This window comes from Liolophura sinensis, chromosome 4 (genome assembly GCF_032854445.1).
Source record: "Liolophura sinensis isolate JHLJ2023 chromosome 4, CUHK_Ljap_v2, whole genome shotgun sequence".
NCBI classification, from domain to species: domain Eukaryota; kingdom Metazoa; phylum Mollusca; class Polyplacophora; order Chitonida; family Chitonidae; genus Liolophura; species Liolophura sinensis.
The window spans coordinates 8789887-8810595 of NC_088298.1; the positions used below are offsets into that span (position 1 = coordinate 8789887).

At 40.1% G+C, this 20709-nt stretch overlaps 1 protein-coding gene across 1 annotated transcript in view; it reads right to left on the reverse strand.

The window, feature by feature from the left end:
* LOC135464380 (uncharacterized) overlaps positions 1-20709 on the reverse strand; it is a 173902-nt gene that overhangs the window by 60156 nt on the left and 93037 nt on the right. The window contains 19 exon segments of the mRNA XM_064741806.1: positions 34-212; positions 704-920; positions 1275-1397; positions 2212-2392; positions 3280-3430; positions 4325-4460; positions 4901-5062; positions 5284-5409; positions 5627-5860; positions 7027-7137; positions 7892-8113; positions 8632-8811; positions 9124-9276; positions 9800-9961; positions 11725-11893; positions 12680-13017; positions 13909-14133; positions 14846-15027; positions 15744-15933. Coding sequence (XP_064597876.1) covers positions 34-212; positions 704-920; positions 1275-1397; positions 2212-2392; positions 3280-3430; positions 4325-4460; positions 4901-5062; positions 5284-5409; positions 5627-5860; positions 7027-7137; positions 7892-8113; positions 8632-8811; positions 9124-9276; positions 9800-9961; positions 11725-11893; positions 12680-13017; positions 13909-14133; positions 14846-15027; positions 15744-15933 — 3441 coding nt within the window.

Here is a 20709-nt window from a genome sequence, read left to right on the forward strand (position 1 = left end):
TTCTTCCCCACTCCTCTCTTTTGCTGTTCTTACCTTGTGAGCAGTATCCCGTGGGGTCGGGGAGCCGATCCCTGTCACAGTACATTCCCCCTGTGCAGGGAATGGGGCCCGGGCTACCTAAGGGGCAGTACTGACCAGCGAGGCACTTACCCCCCTGGGTGGGGTCAGTCGGCATAGATTGGACAGCTCCACCCAGGCAATACCAACCCTCACTGAGTAAAGCAGAAACACATATGATTAATTGAATTTTGTTTTAAATATTTTTGGTGACATACTTATGACTAGGTGTGAAAAAATTAAACACCTCCATGAATTTTTCCAAAGCAATATATAATACTAGCAATCAATTTAATGATCATGCTGGCTTCCTCTCTAGCTGTTACGTGAGCAGGTCTGCCTGCAAGCTGCGGATTGTCATGGGTTTCCCCTGGGCTCTGCCCGGTTTCTTCACACCATAATGCTGGTCGCCATCATATAAGTGAAATATTCTTGAGTACGGCGTAAAACACCAATCAAATAAATAAATAAATCAGGTAAATGACCTAAAAGTAATTCACCTACGACAGAAGGCCGATTCTACATCAGCTGGTTTCTGAAATTTAACTCTTGAAACCTTGAACAAATTTTAGCTGTCGCCTTCTATTTTACGTCCTTGTAGACTGTGTAAAAAGAAACAAAACTTTGTCAATTTCCACAAGCTTACCTGCAGTTGGCAGTAGGGGAAGGTAACCCTTGCGTCAGGCAGTACATTCCTGCAGTGCACGGCAAACAAGACGTCTGGTTGCTTTGTCCCTCAGCAGGGTTGAATGTTCCCGTTGGGCAGGGGTTTGTGTAGGGCCCTGGGGTACTCAGAGGGCAGTAATGCCCCAGGGGGCAGGGCTTGTCAGAGTAGTCCGTGGAGTTAGCAGTACAGTAGTACCCTGTGATTAAAACACCAATGCTTTTCTCACATATTCAAGAATTTTTGACTCATACAATTGTGAAAGTTTGATTCATTTCTAATCACCAAAGACTTAAGTGTTGACATCAAAAATTTCTCTTTATATGTGCTTCTGGAACTGCTTTTTTAGATACCAAACTTTAGGTGAAATAGAGCACAATTTGGTAAATATAATACATTTTTAGGTTCACCCATAACGTAACACAAAATGGTGTTATGTATCGAAAAATCTCAAAAACCTCTTAATACACTTCAAATACTTTTAATGATTTCCAGGACCAGCAGGAACACCTGGCAAAGAGCACCTGTTATTACCTGAGATAGCAGAACATACCTGGTGGGCAAGTTTTACAGGTGGGTTTCCCTTCCTCATCCTGGTACATGCCCGGAGCACAGCCTTCAGGTAAGGTACTTCCAACAGGGCACATGTAACCCCGGGGACAGATGTCACCAAAACCTAGCACAACAAACATTACACCAGAAAATACAACAAATAATATGTACTTGTCATCTTTGCAAACTGCTTGGTAATCAACTGATTCCGTTGTTTGATGGCTTCCTCTCTGGCCGTACGTGGGAAGGTCTGCATGCAACTTGCCGATGGTCATGGGTTTCCCCTGGGCTCTGCCCGGTTTCCTCCCACCATAATGCTGACCACCGTGGTATAAGTGAAATATTCCTGAGAACCACGTAAAATACCAATCAAATAAATAAATCAAACCTGTTGTTTAATTCATTATATCTTCTGTTTGATTGGTATTTTATGCTGTATGTAAAGAGCGTTTCACATTTACAACAGTGGCCAGCATTATGGTGGGAGGAAGCCGAGCAGAGTCCGTGGGAAACCCACCGCCATCCGCAGGGTTTTGACAGGCCTTTCCAAGATTAAGCCATGCAGCTTGAGCTGGACTTGAACTCACAGTAACCGCACTGATGATAGGCTTGGGAATCAGTTTGTAGCACTAGCATGCTAACCACTAAGCCATGGGGGTTTCTCAACTGATTCCGAGCCAATAGGAAGAACTACATCCTTCTACATCAAACCTTAATCATCAAGCAACCTGAACCCAAGCCTGATCACCACTTTTTATGTGACTTATTTATCTATTTATTTATTTACTTGGGTGTGTGAATAATTTGCCTTAATGTGGCAGTAAAAATAGGTGACAAACATACTGTGTAGTGCATTCTAGTCAAATGTGCAATTCAGAAATGGAAAGGTCATTGTGCCACAAAACATACTCTGCTGTACTTAAGCCCCTCCCACTCACCTGTGTGACCTCCAATCAACGGGCATGATGGAGCATACGAGCTATTGGTGGCAGCATTGTTCGGGTTTGGGCGATCTACGCCGGATTCACAGTAGTACCCCGCAGAACATGGCCCCGTGACGGAGGTGGCACCCTCTAGTGAGCAGTATCGACCTCCATCACAGTCTTGACACTGTTCAACCTGAAAATAAATACCCCACTGAATTTATCTTTCCTGAAATTTTCCAAAAATCTGACCTTTTGAAAAAAAAGTATGTGTTCTTCTTCTTCGTCCAAATTATAATTTGAGAGTAAAATTAAAGACCACATGAGAATCTGCACGGGAACAAAATTTAAGTTTATTTATTTACATATTTATTTGATTGGTGTTTTACACCATACTCAAGAGTATTTCACTTATACGACAGCAGCCAGCATTATGACTGGAGGAAACCGGGTACAGCCTGAGAGAAATCCACGACTATCCACAGGTTGCTGACAGACCTTCCCACGAACAACTGGAGAGGAAGTCAGCATACCCCTCCTAGTAAGAATCAACATTCAGATTTATTGGTTGAAATTTTTGATCTCAATGAAAAAATTCTAACTTCTGACAAGTTTGTCATTATTTCTTATTTGGAGCTTGCAACTGTAAAGAGTTCATTCTCACTGAGTAACACAAAGTTCTTAATCAAAACAATACCAAAAATCCAGTACCAGTACCTTTTTCATCGCACGCATTTTAAAATTCTTCTTCATTCCTTCATCTTGTACAGCCTTAATACTTCAGAGATTTATGTGAAGTTTGTTGAATTTCTTATCACTAAAACTCACTGACATCAAAAGTATCAATTGTTTTAAGACCTTTGTGTGTTTCTGAAAGCGTATTTTTACAGGCCAAAATTTACATCTGAAGAGATCAATTTATTCATTTATTTGATTGATTGTGAATTCAGAAGAATATTTCACTTATATGGTGGCGAGCAGCATTATGGAGGAGGTACACTGGCCAGAGCTCGGAAAAAAACCCACGACCATGCACAGGTTGCTGCCAGATCTTCCCACGTACGAATTGAGATGACTGCTGACCTTGAACAGATTAGTCTGTGTGCTGTATGTGCCCTTGGGACAGGGTAACCAGTCCAAACCGGTTCCGTTAGGGCAGTAGTAACCAGCCGGGCAGTCATGGTAACCGGACTGTGGGTCGCCGGCCGTCACATTTTCAGGTAGACAGAAAAAGCTGAAACAAAAAAGATACAACAAAATATAAATAAAATTATTTAACACTTTTGGTTTGATTTTTGAAACATAAAATTACATCAAAACTATAATATTTCCACATTATCTCTGATTTTAAGACAAAGAATTACTGAAATCCTGAAATATAATAACAAACTTTGCTAAACTTTTCAACAATAATGTATTGAAATAAAGATACAAAAAGAATACTTTGAAGATCATGTGTGATTTCTATACCAAAACTTACATATACTCAAACCAAACTAATTTGAAGCTATAGCCACTGTAACATACATACATTTCTTTCTTTGCTTCGTGCGTAAAGTCTTGCTCAAGAATTTTTCACTTCAAGGTCAGGTTTATGGGTGAAGAAAACCAAAATACCCCGAGGAAACCAGAATACACTGAGGAAACCAGAATACCATGAGGAACCCAAATACTCCGAGGAAACCCAAATACCCTGAGGAAACCAGAATACCCTGAGGAAACCAGAATAGCCTGTCAAAACCAGAATAGCCCAGAGAAAACCAGAATACCCCATGTAAACCAGTAATCTTCCCCAGGGGCCAATTCCACAAACCATTTCTGACATTAAAGACAAAATTTAAATTCTCTTTACGACTTTTGGTTTTCGGTTCTAGAAGTGGAAAGTCGGCCACATTTTCAATTGTATTTCAAATTTTGACAGGTCAGAAAAGTCTTTGTGGAATGAGCTCCTGGTACCTTACAGATCCTTACAGACTTAAGATGCAGGTGAAACAGGTGACATCTGACAGTGTCTGACATTTGAAACGAGCTAGGGGGTTTAACCATCCAAACCAGACGCCCACATATAAAGATAGCAGTCTGGCACTAAACAATATCTCATGATAACGCTGTTGTCATGGTAACTCACCCGTCTGGGCAGATCTCACATTCCCACTGAGCCGTACGATTAGTGAAGAAACCCGGGGCACATGACCTGGGTTGATCTGCTCCCTCGGGACAGTGGAGGCCAATCGGGCACACGATCTGATTGCCTGTCACGGAGCCTGGATTTAACCAATCAAAACACAGATACGTGTTAATTGTAAGTTTCACAAACGTATGGTACATCTTTTATTTTGCAGTGTACTTGTTTTTATATTTGATAGGTTGTTACAAATTTCCTCAAGACATTAAATATAAAGATGGTCAGGCTAATGCAAGCAGGAAAGAGGAGATTTCACCACAGGGGTATAAAAAGTTTGGTTGCTCACTTATTTTTATTTACTTATTTATTTATTTTATTTGTGCTTTCAGTTGCATGTACTTAATTTTCTCATAAGAATTTTCTCACGAAAATACTCTTAAGTGGCCCTAAAAGGGTTGTATTTTTCCACACATATTTCTTAAATTTAGGAAATTAAACTTCTTCATTTTCCATAACTTTTCCAGTTTTAACATAACCTATCACATGTATTACAGGTGATCAATCAATCACTCGTGTTACCTGTAGGGCAGTAATATCCCCGGGTACATAGTCCTTCCTCACTGGTCAGTCCTGAACTCTGACAGTAGAACCCTGCCGTACAGGACGTACACTCTGAGTCAGAGGTCAGGTGGGTTGCGTTAGAGAAGGTTCCGGGGGGGCAGCGTACAGGAGTGTGGGTACCTGGAACGAAAATCAACACATATTTCAAATAGCTACAATATAACTTCAAATAAGCAAATTCTTACGTTTAAAAGTGAAGCTAAAATTGTATGATATGTGTGGTATATTACTTGCTCCCACAATAAATATCATCACTTTACAAAATTTTTTGAAAAATCTGCAGTGAGTTTTTCACATTAAATGTATGGCAAGCTACCTTAAGGTAGGGTACAACGACTCACCCTGGGGGCAGTATCTGCCTGGGGGACAGAGGATCTGTGTGGCTGTGTCCGATCCTTGTTGACAGTAGAATCCTGGTGTACATAGCCCTGAGGGCTCTGTCTGCCCCCGTGACCCACAAAAGCTACCTAGAGACCAAAGAAACCAAAAATTATTGTCATGTAAATAAAGAAAATACACTCTCATGATCAGGGGCATTATTTCATCCTTTCACCACCCTCTCTGTTTATGCATATTTTCGCTCAATATTCAGAATTTTTTGGAAACGATGCTGACAGCAAACTTAGTAGGTCCTTAGGAAAACTTTGGTTTCAGTTTCTATAGCAACCGTAAGTACACACATACCTGCCGTGCAATCCGAACACTCTGTGATATTCCGTAACCTTGTCGTGTTAGAGAATGTCCCCGCTGGGCACTGGAAGGGTTCTACAGTACCCTCAGGGCAATAGTGTCCCACAGGGCATTCTGCCGCATTGGGGAACTGAGCGGGTGCAGCCGTTTGGGCACCCGTGCGACAGTAGTAGCCTGAGCTGCATGGCAATGTGGGATAGACTGTCCCGCCAGAGCAGTAGAAGCCACCTGATAAAAGGAAAATAAAATGAGTACAGTCTCATGATGTACACAGCACAGTACTCATGATGTACACAGCACAGAACTCATGATGTACACAGCACAGTACTCATGATGTACATAGCACAGTTACTCATGATGTACACAGCACAGTTACTCATGATGTACACAGCACAGAACTCATGATGTACACAGCACAGCTACTCATGACGTACACAGCACAGTACTCATGATGTACACAGCACAGCTACTCATGATGTACACAGCACAGCTACTCATGATGTACACAGCACAGTACTCCTGATGTACACAGCACAGTACTCCTGATGTACACAGCACAGTACTCATGATGTACACAGCACAGTACTCATGATGTACTGAGCACAGTACTCATGATGTACTGAGCACAGTACTCATGATGTACACAGCACAGTACTCATGATGTACACAGCACAGTACTCATGATGTACACAGCACAGTACTCATGATGTACTGAGCACAGTACTCATGATGTACACAGCACAGTACTCATGATGTACACAGCACAGTACTCATGATGTACACAGCACAGCTACTCATGATGCATGCTTTCTAATTTTTTTCAAAATTCAGAAAATTAACATACCATGTTATATGTGCAAAACACGGATCAAGCATGGTTTTCAAATGATGTGAAAATTTTATTAAAGCAGGCCAGCATTTGAAGAATCTAGGTATTGCAACGAAACAAATGACCAATTAGAATCAAACAAATGATAAAATATGCAAAACTAATGCATGAATCAGGCTGTTTTTCAATACTGATCTATGTTATACAAAATCAACCTGTGAAAAAAAAAATGTCGTAATCGTTTAATATTTGGAGCAGTTATTGGACGGAAATCATTTACCAATAAAAATCACAGAATTCATTAGATATGCAAATCTTTGTCACAGATAAGCTAGTTTTCAAACCTACTTCATTGTTAAAATATGTACACTGGCCTGCACACAAAATTTTTATCAAGATATTACAACATCTGGAGTTTCTGCGAAAAAACCAAAGTTTGACAGACAGTCAGTCCAACATTTATATCGACTGCTTTCACTGTAGCATGGGATAAAAGAACTAATGACTCAGTTCACCATGGTCTCAGGATGAATCATTCCATTTCACCAAGAATACAGAGACTTACCGAGACAAGGGTCGCAACTCTCTGGTGCGGTCAGGCCCGTGTTGTTGTTGAATGTCCCCAGGGGGCATGGGTATTGAGCTGCAGATCGAGTTCCGTTGGGGCAGTAATGACCTGTGGGGGATGGAATTAGGTCAGTCAGAAGCTGTCTTCTTAAAAAGAAAGAGCCGCTTTTATAAATTTATTTGACTGGTGCTTTATTTATTATGTCGTATTCAAGAAGTTTACACTAATATCCTGATGATCGTCAGTCAACAAGCGAACCTTCGCGGCGTATCTAATGAATATTCAGACTTATAATCATAGCCAATGGACTGCTGTTCAATATTTCAGGCGGGAACTTGAGGTACAGGGTGCAAATATTTTCACCTGCAAGCCAAGCACAGTTTGAACAGCATATCTGCGGACGGCAATCAAGTCATCTCCATAAAACTTCATGTAAGATGACCTAAAAGCTACTGTCGACTGTTTATTGTCAATTTATGTCCCGAGAACAATGAATGTGGCAACAGGGAATCCTTGATCCATGACCGAACCAACCCCTCAAATGTAAGACAATAAAAACACAAATGTGTCTTAACAAGTATGCCCGCTCACTTTAATGCACAACATAAAAGCCAAGCATTGTAGTATTTATACTATATTTAGTCATTTATCTATTTGATTGGTGTTGTACACCATACTCAAGAATATTTCACACATACAACGGCAGTGAGCAACATGGTTTGAGGAAACTGGGCAGAGCCCTGGGAGACACCCACAACCACCCACAAGTTGCTGGAAAACAAATTTCAAAATGTTTTATTTGCCTCTAAAAATGCCCTTTTGGGGGGGCTGAATGTCTAGATCAAACACAGTTATGACAAACCTTCTGGACAGACAAACAGGGTGTAGTTGACAATCGGTCCCAGGGTATTGTCACAGTAGAATCCGCCTAGACATTCTTTACAAGCGCTCTGCCGTACTTCATCCTGGTATGTCCCTGATGGACACAACTGGTAGATACTTGACCCAACAGGACACTTGTGGCCGGCTGGGCACTCGTATGCAGATGGCTGTCTGACTGTTTGGCCCTCAGGGCAATAGTAACCTGTTAACCGTAACAAATGACAAATTAACAGCAACAAATGATTTACTGATTGATGACTGTCAATCTAATTTAGGCGCCATAATCATCAAATACCATTCAAGAAACGTTTTTTTTTTGTTTTTTTTAATCATTTACATGACTTCACATGTTTGAAACTTTCATAAATGCAGACGATTACAATATTTGAAAAACAACACTTTTTTAAAGCCTTTTCTTGACTGTCAAAATTTCAGGTACGATGTTTAAGCTTTTTTTCAGCCTTTAGAAATTGATATTTTGAGCACCTTACAAATGTTATCTTAAGAAACGGGGCCAAAATTTCATCTTCCAATACCAAACACTTAACATTGTGACAAGGTTTTAAATTTTGACTGGAGGCAGAAATTTGCTTCATGGAATTGGCCCCAGTAAACTTGAGATACCCTTAAATTAATGCATGTTTTAGTTATAAATCCGCACTGTTGTAAAGTAAATTCGAGCATCCCATGTCCCATTCTTCAGGGTGATTTTAATCTCACCTGGGTCACAGTCTCCATCTGGTTGGGCTAGTCCGGATTGATTACAAAACATTCCTGCAGTACACGGCAGACACCAGGTCGAGTTGTGAGCCCCTACACTGGGCAGGAAGTGCCCCGCCATGCAGGGCTGTGGGGCAGAGCTCCCGGAGGGGCAGTAGTGACCGACAGGGCATCTGTCACCTGGGGAGAAAAAACAAGGCAGGGAAAAAATCAGATGTTGAACATGTTTTACCGTCAATAAAGTCACTTGTATATATCTTTGTTATATTTTGTTGGGGTTTTATTATCGCCTGTCAGTATACATGTAAATTCTGCAACATCGACGACGCTTCGATTATATTTGGAGAAAATTTTCATCTTTACGAAAATTTGACAGCAAAAACATTTAGGGCCTGCTAGCAATCACTGTATAAGTGACCAGCATTCTGACATTCACAGCAAGCAGCCGTAGACAGATTCACCATCACTGGTCGGTTCCTCTTAAACCCTTACCCCCGACGCCTGACGGTCTTGCGGTAGAGGAGTTCCCAATGCAGTAGTACCCATCATCACAGTCTCCACGTGGTGATGACATCATATCAGTGTCACAGTACTGTCCAGGGTCACAGCCGAGAGGAGCTGAGCTTCCCATTGGACAATATTCACCTGGATAACAAAGACGAATAATAGAATTACGTTTCAAAACGTTTAATTAAATGGAAAGACTTCTCCCATATTTCATCTTAAGTAGCTTTTTTTCCAGTGAAATACTTTTTTGATTCTCAATGATTCAAACACCTTGAAGAGTTAATCGTTCACTTTTTGTCCACTTTGTATCAAAGGCTCAAATAAGCTGTCTAAAATGTTTCTTGTTTGCATATTACCCAAATTATAAAGTTTCCTCACCACATCTCAAATATGTATGTGGACGGAGCTGTCTAAAATGTTTCTTGTTTGCATATTACCCAAATTATAAAGTTTCCTCACCACATCTCAAATAAGTATGTGGACAGAGCTGTCTAAAATATTTATGTTTGCCCGTCATATGACCCAAATTGTAAACCTTCCTCATCACATCTCACATGTGTCTTGTTTTGATGCTTTAAGTCCAGAGTACTCTAAACTAACTTAGTATAAAAATCTATTATTAATTGCTCAACTTTTAAAAGACAGATTTGTCCTCACTCACCGGCAACACATTTCCCCCCTTCTGGAGAAGTGGGCTGTGCCAAGTAAGACCCTAATGTACAAAACCATCCCATATCACATTTTCCTGTAGGGGTCACCAGGCCTTCCCCATCACAATAATATCCAGGTTCACATGGCTGACATCCAGTTTCATTTGCTTGACCTTGTGAAATAAAAATTAGAGCGAAAATCACTGAATTACTATTCCAGTATACTTCAAACTTTCATACTTCCTGTGGTTCCTCATTCTGAAATTTGAACTGTTCTTAAAGGACTGAAATGAAACATCGGCTGGATAAAAAATCTGTATTTCTGGAACCAACTGGAGATATAATAGATGTAAAGTTAATGAACCCCACAATATTTCAGACTTTAAAACAAAAAACAAGGTCAAAAGACAATTTTTCTGACCAAAATACTTATATTCAAGAGGCAACAATTAAAGTCCATGAAATTTTACTGAAGTCAGTATGATTGTTGTTTTACGCTGTACTCAAGAGCATTTCACTTATACAGCAGCAGCCAGCATTATGGTGGGAGGAAATCCGTGACCATTCGCAAGTTGCTGCCAGACCAACCCACATACGGGCCGGAGAGGAAGCCAGCAAAGAGCTGGACTTCAACTCACAGCAACTGCATTGCTGAGAGGCTCCTGGCTCACTGCACTGCACTGGCCTGCTAACTACCTCGCCCACCTGACAACATTTTTGAGATGTTTCATACCCATAATGCGATTAACAAGTAGATCAATTTTGATTTTTCTTTAACAAATGGGTTATAGAAAACAGACAAAGAAGAAAAAGACACTCTTCTCTCAGAAATGGTACGAAACAATGTTTAGTTGGTTCCTCAATTACATACAATGTGATCGTGTTTTTCCTTTCTCTTTAGTTCATCTGCACTTGTTTGTACTGAGAAATCCTAAGGGTCAATCTCTCCCCTACTTCATTAAAACTGACGACTGTTTTATCCCTTGATACAATTCACCAGTCTCATTCTAAATCTACTTTTTTCAGTGGAATTTATGCATAGAGTCAATATGAAAATGACTCTAAAAATGTGTCTCTATAAAGATGCAAGCATCATAAAACTGTGCAAATCATTTCTCTACACCTCATGGTTCTCTCACAATGTCTGAAAATACTGGTTGGAGAGGCAGTTGAAAAGCTTGAAGAATTACGGTACTTGCTAATTATTACATATTATTTCTCACATATTTCTTTGGGGACTGGTGTAAAGATTGTTTTGGAAATGGAGCTTGTAATTATCAAATGGAATGCAGCTTTATGGTCTACAAGAGGTACACGCGAATGTTTAGTTACAAACATGCAACTCTAATTCAAGCTGCTTAGCCAGTTAGAAACTGTATCTTAGTCGGCAAAGTAGAACATTTTGCTAACAATTTCTCCAAACAAAAACAACGGCTGCATCTACAACTACCAATAATCGTTGTTCATGGCTGTGTAGTGACCATGTAAACTTGGGGGATCATGTTGGTGAGATTTCTCTTAGCGGCGAGTGCTTGAGTACAATGAACAAGTATCAGCGTCTGTTCTGGATGTGCACACAGGCGTAGAAATCAAGTACAAATCGTGCATGAGTTCAAGTCCAGCCACACCTTCCCTCTCTGGCCGTACGTGGGAAGGTCTGCCTGCAACATGCGGATGGTCGTGGGTTTCCCTCCAGGCTCTGCCCAGTTTCCTCCCACCATAAAGCTGGCTGCCGTTGTATAAGTTGAATATCCTTGAGTACGGCGTAAAACACCAATCAAATAAATAAATAAATAAATCAATCAATCAAATTGTGCTTCGTGGGAGACTATGATACACTCGGCTGTAACTCACTTGTCTTCCTTCTACTCAAATCAGAATTACATGTTTGCAATTAACAAATTTTGGACTCGACACATATTTTTGGTCCCCTTACCTGTGAGATTGTTGAAGGTTCCACGAGGACACTTGTACTGGATGTCATACTGCGTGCTGATTGGACAGTAATGACCCGACGGGCAGAGTTTGTCTGTGTACGTGGTAGAGTTAGCTGGACAGAAGTAGCCTGCTGGACATGGGGTGCAGTCAGACTGACCGGTCAAATCCTGGAGTGAGGGGAAAGAGATAAATAATAACAGTTTCTTTGTTTGTGTGAGACATAACGTAACAAAAACAGAAAATATGATAAGGCTGGTCTGCTGAAAATATTTTAATAATTACCACTGACTTTGTGGTGATAATTTATAATCCTTCTCGAAAATATTTCATACTCAACGATATTTCACTTATACTAGGGTGGTCATATTTTTTTTTTGGACAAGGAAACAAAAAGTATTTAGAGTAAACCAGAAAACCTTTAGCAAATTGCTGATAAACTTTCCCACATGGAATCGACGTGGGAGTCACCTTGGTTAAGCAATGAGGTTTGCTTGGAAGGTCTGATGAGAACCTATTGACACAAAGTTTCAGAACCAAAAGAAATATTTTTTTTTCGCATGGCCTCAGCCAATTCGAATCACATTGCACATTCATCATGTGGTCAGCTGACAAGAGTCTCATAGCACATGGTATGGCCCTATCTAAGCCATGCTGTGACTCCGCCACATCTTTTCAACGACCAGTCTGTTGGCATTAACTTGGGTGGGTTGAAAGTAGCTCACACACCATACCTTTCAAGGTAACCTGAAACTAATCAACAAAACTGCGGGTGTGACCTCTCAAGGCCTCGGCCTGTATGCTCAACAAATCCCTTTAATTTTGCTTATCCCTTCGGGGTGGAGTGATGAGAGGAGGGATTTTATAAAATTTATTTGCCTATAAGAAGAGAATTTTGAGGGGTAAAATTTTAAATACCCATTTTATATCTCAATTTCAACACCTAAGCCTCTTACCTGATAAAACCCTGCATAGCAGCCTTCAGGTAAAGTTGTCTCCCCTGGACAGAAATGACCTTCAGGGCAAATTCCTCCTTGCCCAAGGTGGCCACCAGAGGGTGTTGGCGTGTCCACACCCACTGTGCAGTAGTAGCCTGGGTCGCAGGCACCAGAGGGTGCTGTCAAGTTTGTAAGGTCACAGAACATGCCACCTGAGCACAGCTGGCAATCTGTGTCCATCTCCAGACCAAGGACATTGCTGAAGGTTCCCACTGGACACGCAGTCCAGTTTCGACCTGTTCCAGTTGGACAGTAGAACCCTCTAGGACAAAGGCGATGTCCTGAACTAGAATTGCCTAGTAAATTAAAAAAAAAATAATAGGGAGTGTGTATTAACTTAAAAAAATGAAATTCTATCTAAGTGTCTTGGAAGATCCTGCAGAAACAAAATATATTTGTTACTTCCACAATTGTTCTGATGAGACTTCATGCAAGAACACATCAAATCACAAATCACTGGCATGCAGCCATATTTGGTGCTGTACTCTCAAACATTCTGGATGTCAGAGTGCTCCATTTGTAAAATTTTAGTTCATTTAATTCTCTGCAAAGTGGATTTTGTCTTCTTGTTTTGTTTAGCCTAATTTAGTGTTGCACATCATAAAATCTCCTTGAACCATTTTGTCAGATTCTGTCTCATTTGCAATTGGCCGCCTTCACATAGATCACCTATAATTTCATGAAAGACTACTCACTCTGCTGTTTTGAGGAGGTGAAACACATGTGATATACAGTAAACTTACAATCCACAATCTAATCACCATTCTGTACAACTCATTTATTTATTTATTTGATTGATGTTTTACGCCATACTCAAGAATATTTCACTTATGCAATGGCGGCCAGCATTATGGTGGGAGGAAACTGCGGCAGAGCCCAGAGGGAATCCCACGACCATCCCCAGGTTGCTGACTTACCTTCCCATGTACAGCTGGAGATAAAACAAACTGTAGTACTGGTGAGGAAGTTTACTGTAGTTTGTGAAAACAATTATAATTCTTCAAGATAAACAATCAAGGCTATATTTAATTTTAAAAGATTCACTTTGGATATTGTTTTTCCAGCCTGTTCTTTGAGCTGGATACTTAATTTGCTTGCTTACTGTACATCGAAACACCCCCAATCTTGATCCTTTCAAGACTGGATTATCTATAAGTAGTGCAATTAACATTTACGTAACTAATTACCTTCGATGACTTCTTCAGGTACACAGTAGAACCCTGCTGGACATTCCAGGCAATAGGATGCCTGGGAGAAATTTGCATATGTGCCAGGATCACATGGTACTGGTACGCTGGTTCCCAGTGGACAATGTAAGCCAATAGGACAAGGCGTTTCAACGGGGTTCGGAACAGTGTCTCCTCCAGGGCAGTAGAAACCTAAGTCACAGAAATCCACAGGGGCTGAGAGGCCTGAAACGAGGAAAAAGAAACATTTATTGATTTGAAAAAGTTATAAGCTGCAAATATTTCAGGATCTTGTTTGATCAATTTGACTGATCTTACTAATATTGCAGGATCTTGTTTGATCAATTTTTATTGATCTTACTAATATATCAGGATCTTGTTTGATCAATTTGACTGATCTTACTAATATTGCAGGATCTTGTTTGATCAATTTTTATTGATCTTACTAATATTGCAGGATCTCGTTTGATCAATTTGATTGATCTTACTAATACTGCATGCGATGCTCATGTAAGGAAATTGTTAATATGCATAAATGTAGCATACTTATCATAAGAACAATGACTAAGTATTTATTTCATTGATGTTTTGAGGATGTGGTCAGAATATGAGGGCAGTCACCACAATTTATAGGCCAAAGGTCATGCAGCAGTTTGAACTAAACTTGTTGTAGACTTGCCCATGGTCAGAGAGCCTCCCTGTTTTTAAATAATATAATTTGTTTTCACTTGAATTATGAGATCAGTCGGGTACATGGGTGCCAGTATTAAATCCATGTCCTTTTCCAGTTACTTTGCAAATCTCTAAACTTACAAATCACAAAACTGTCAGAGCAGGATTTGAACCTCTAACCTCATTGGTCAGATCACCTGTGTTGAGAAGAACATTTCTACTGACTGTATAAACTTCAAAGTTCTTTAGGGAAGCATACACGTACCTGTGCCATTGCAGTATTTGCCTGGATCACAAGGTTCACAGTCATTGACACCTGTATTCCCCAGGGCGTTCGTGTAGGTCCCGTTAGGGCAGGGTGTCGGGGCGCCCGACCCCATAGGGCAGAAATGACCCACAGGGCATATGATACTCTGGGAGCTATTAGACCCTAGTTCACAGTAAAACCTGAAAACATTAGAACAAACATTTTGTGCTCAAGTTTCTGATTTCATGCTTTACATGTTTCTCAATTGTTTTTTTTTCAAATACCTCTACAAACTGGATTACAACTAGCACTGTAAAATAAATATTTTGCAACAGTTTAATTGTTAATGAGCTATGTTCTTGAAAATAGCTTTTCAACAGAAGCTGATACCAAAAACTGGTTGACAACAGATGAGGTCAACAAATACGGCCCTTACTCTAAATCTTCAACTTTTTTCAACCATCAAAGCACTTTTTTCAGAGGAATTTATGAATACAGTTATGATGAAAATGATAATAAAATGATTTGTTTGTGTCACTAAAAATGGAAGCTTCATAAAACTATGCAAATTATTTCTCTAAACTCTATAAATCTCTCACAATGTTTTTAAAACATTGACTGCAGAGATGGCTGACAAGGTTGAAGAATTCGGCCACATATAATTTCTCAGTTCCAGAATAATGTTCTCAGAAGGACAATAAAATCACTCTAGACATTTCACTGTCTTTTTTTCACAATGCCAACAGCCCCCCAGCTATTGTCCTACATGAAAAAACCAAAAGGTTCAGCAACAAAGTAACATTTTATAACCTTTATTTACCTCTAAAAAATACACTGCTAAAGACGAAATAAACATTAGGGCAGATATGAGTACAGTGGTCAGTTACTACATGTGTGAGTGAGTGGTCTCCCTTACCCTGCATCACACAGCCCACTAGGGGAAGTCCTGCCCATTTCGGCACAGTACTGACCCTCGGGGCAGTCTGTACACTCCACAATTGCAGTCAGACCAGTCAGGTTACTGTAAGAGCCCTTGGGGCAGGCTAGTGGGGCAGAGGTGCCCAGGGCGCAGAAGTAACCCTGAGGGCAAACGTTAGCATCTGCACCTGTAAACGAGAATTATTGTATTCAAATCATGCCATTCTTTGTTGATTACGACTTTGCCTGTGACTAAATTGTACATTTTACCCAATTCCGAAATATTACTGATCTCTGAAAGATATTTCAGATGTTTTGCGGTTAGAATGACATCTGCCTTGTAAAATGTAATATCAGCACCAAGATAATCTTTTATGACATTTATTGGCCTCAAAAAATGCAATGTTTTGGCTTAAATCTTGGTCTTTTACCTTGCCAGTTTAAAGAACACATGTATTAAAACAATAGTTGTAATCTATTTCCCATGCTTTCTCCTAGACTGATACAAAACTCGGGCAAGTTTTTGAAAAAATTATTTCACTTTTTTTAAAATTTTTTTCCCTTTTTTGGGTCAGGAGAATGTTTTTAGTTTATGCAGTGGGTTTTACGGAATTTCACATGTAATTAAATTAAACTGTTCATACTGGTAGTACATGTCATTTTAAAAAATATTTTGATTTTTTCTTCCTCTTTTGCTAGTTTAAAAAAAAAATAGTAATTAATTCACATATAACTATCTTTTGAATATTCATACAGTTCCAGTACCTTGGTCAGGGGCTGAAATGTTGGCTCCTTGTTTACAAAAGTACCCAGCATCACAGAGGTCAACTGGGGTCACAATGCCTGCGACTGGGCAGTAGAAACCTCCAAGGCAAGGGGAACAACTCTGTTCAGAAGTCAGACCTGGAACAAAACAGGTCTATAGTTATGTTGTATAAACTCAGGCAAATGTTCACTTGACAAAATAATAATCAAAAATCATTTATTTGAAACTAAGGAATCCACCTGAAATAGGCTTTGTTTAAAGGTGCTCAGGGTCCAGTGCCACAAAACCATTTCTCTCAATATCTGAAATACAATTTAAAATCTCACCTTCTTTTTTGGGGCTCTAGAAATTAAAATTTTGACAACCTTACAAATGTTGTCGTTATGTCAAAATTGACTACTGTGAAGACATTTTGAAATATTCAAAGGGTTGATGCCACAAAAGTCATTTCTGTCAACATTCAAAATACAATATAAAATCAAAGCTTATATTTGGGCCTTATAAATTTAAATTTTGAATTTAAGTCAAAAATTTTATCGTATGTGTATTTATATATGCTGGATGAAGGGTCAGTAGGTGTGTTTACATATACTGTGTCTTCTTGAGGAGTAACAAATCCATTCCACCAAAGTGCTGCCGAAGTATCATGCCAAAGACACCAGACATGACACCCCACACACTCATATTATACTGACACCAGGCCACCCAGTCCTGTTTACTTGCTCTAACTTCTCAGTGCTGAGCGCCAAGCAACGCAGCAACAAGTACCATTTTTAAAGTCTTTGAAATGACCAACACCTGTTTTGAATCCCAGGTCTCTGGAATCAGCTGCTGTTTTTTTTAGCTGTCTGCTTATGAAATGATGTTCACAATCACCTGTTAAATTGTTGAAAGTTCCGATCGGACACGGGAATTCCCAGCTAAACCTTGTTCCTGAAGGACAGAAGTATCCCATGGGGCAAAGCGTGGTGCTGTTGTCAAGGATGACAATGCCCATGGTGTTGTCGCACACATAACCCGCGGGACATGTGTCACATGACTCTTGAGTCTCTACATCCTGGTATGTTCCGTTGTCACATCGGATTGGTTGATCAGAACCCAGAGGACAGTAGTGACCAATCGGACACCTGCATTTAGGAGCACATAAATTTGCATATGAATCGCTGATCTAGTATTTAAACACATCAGACAGAGGCATTTTAAGTATTCAATCTCTTTACTTTTATCACACAGTCTTTCCGTTATAAATTACTTCCCTCTGCGTTTACGAATGACAAAATTACAAACAATTCTCACCTAAAACCACATTCATCCAAAACATACGGCTCTCTTCAACAATTGGACAAAATTTTAATAGGATCATTGACTCACAAAAAAGAAGATGTGAAAGACAAATACACATACAAAAGGGACACTTGTGTAATATTTAAATCACTGAGTTAACCTGAACTCTCACATCAAACTGTTCTCAAGTTACACTGTTTCAAAATCAGTTTTTCCTAACGTCAAATTGCTTACCTGTACTCATAAGGTTGGGATGAATTTTGGCCAGGTGGACAGTAGTAACCAGCACTACACGGACCCTGGGGCAACTCCTGCCCCACTCCGGGGCAGTACTCTCCCCCTGGGCAGGGCACACAGTCCACTAGGCTGTCGTGATGGGTGCTGTCAAGGTAGTACCCCACAGGGCAGGGCTCAGGGGATTGACTTCCCTCAGGACAGAAGTGCCCCACCGGACACATGCTTCCAGTTATGTTGTCTGTGGGGGTAGGGCTGGATGCCTCCAGGGTACAGTAGAAACCTTTGATATGAAATTTTGATAGGAGTAAAATCTTCAAGTTCAGACATTTTCATGAATCAAAATTGTTTTTTAAAACTAAACATAACAGAATATGACATGTATGATTGGTAGTAAGGCACACCAATTTTACTTGTTTTACAATTCTTATAATTGCTTTTCAAATAAATCATTTTTTTAATGTCAGAGAGGGGTATAAAAATAAAAACTTGAAAATTATCTAATTTGTGAAAAATGTGAACCATTGTAGCAATTTTGTTTCCTATTAAAAATGTTTACATGACTGGAATATCTTGAAAAACAATGAAAATAATAAAACCAGGCAATCAAACAAAACAAAAAGAGAGATTATAGGTTTATTTTTATAACTTTTTTTATTTTATTCTAGGTTTGCCTGTAAAACATCAAATTAACTTAGCGTCACCTAAAGTTCACAAAATGTAAAGTACAGAAATCAACCATCAAATTTCACCCCGTATCCACTTCAGGAAAAGATATAGCTAACAGAATTTAACAAACGTATGTCATTCACAAGTGACATTTTGTTCACTGCTTGTCAAAAACACAGTGCCATGCGAGCAGCAGAAATGTCACAACCACTTTGTGAAATAACAACTTATATGTATATATCAGAGATACATGTGAGCAAAAGTCCTACAGGTATTTCTTGGCTGTTCCCTGTTTTATCTACCATATATGGGCCCATTTAACCTGATAAATTGGGTTATAAGTAAAAAGCTGCTCTCAAAACTTCCCCCGACATGGTATTTGAATGGGCTAAATATCTCCCTTGTCGTAATGCCTTTCATTTATTTATTTATTCATTGGAGTTTTATGCTTTATTCATGAATAATTCACTTACATATTTATAATGGCAACCAGCATCTTGGTTGGGAACCCACAACAATCTGCAGGTCTCTGATAGGCCTTTCCAGGTATGCCCGTAGTGGAAGCCTGCATGAGCTGGACTTGAACTCACAGCAATCACATTGGTGAGAGGCTTCTGTGTTATTGTGCTATGCTAGCACACCAACAACTAGTCCAACTGTCTTTGTTTGGGACTGCCAACTATCGATTTTTTCCCCTTTCACCACAAGTTTTCATCTTTTCACACATGATTTGCAACACAATTACATACATCAAAACTCTCTTACCGGCAGAACAGTTTCCTGTGGGTAGGGGTAAACCAGAAGTCTGACAGTAAAGGCCTGGGTCACACTGGGTGGGTGCAGTCGACCCCTCAGGGCAACCCTCAGGGCAATAGAAGCCTGGCTGACACTTTCCACCTTCTGGGGACGATGGAGTTGCGGAACTTGAATTCTCACTGCAATACCATCCTGTTAAAAAGATACAATAATGGGAGATTTAATTGGTTCTAATTAATTCATTTTTCCAGATTTATTTGATCCGCAACATTGCGACCAGCATTATGGTGGGGCTGTGGACATCTGGTGGTTGCTGGTAGACTTTCCCACTTCTGGAGAGGAAGCAAGCATGAGCTGGACTTAAATAAGAGCGTCGCAATTGCTACTGGTGAGAAGCTCTAGTCATTGTGCTGCAAAAGCTCGCTAACCACAAAGTTTTAGCACCAGAAATAATATTTTATGACATGTATGTAATTGTGCTAAAGAAAAAAAATTAAAATCAAATTTTTCTTCGCAAAGTTTAATCTGCCACACAGGCCATTATTTCCTTCTGAAAAAGCACTTTTGTAGGGCAAAACCAATACTTTTTGTCTGCATTTTTTTTTCAGTTTTAAAATCAGACGATCTTATTAGGTTGGTGATTTACTCCTGGTACAAAGGTCGGATGTTTACTCCAGGTACGAAGGTCAGTGGTTTGCTCCAGGTATAAAGGTCGGTGGTTTACTCCAGGTACAAAGGTCGGTGGTGCACTCCAGGTACAAAGGTCGGTGGTTTACTCCAGGTACGAAGGTCAGTGGTTTGCTCCAGGTATAAAGGTCGGTGGTTTACTCCAGGTACAAAGGTCGGTGGTGTACTCCAGGTACGAAGGTCGGTGGTTTTCTCCAGGTACTTCAATCTAAGTGGGGAAAATATCTTGTGCAGAACGCCAATCAAATATAATAATACACCTTACTCTTACAGTACCTGGTGAGCACTTTCCTGTGGGGTAGGTTAGCCCCGTTGTCTCGCAGTATTCTCCACCCGGACAAGGGAGACAATCCTCAACCGTCCTCGCCAACGTCAGGTTATAGTAGGTGCCGACAGGACACGGGTTGTTCACAGCAACAGCTGTCCCTGGGGGGCAATAGTGGCCACTAGGGCAAGGTGTGTCTTCATAGGTGGCAGCACCTGTACAGGGAAGGAGTATACGTCTGAGTAATACATATTCATAAGGCAGTCATTACCAAAAAGGTTTGTTAACCTGAACATGATTAAC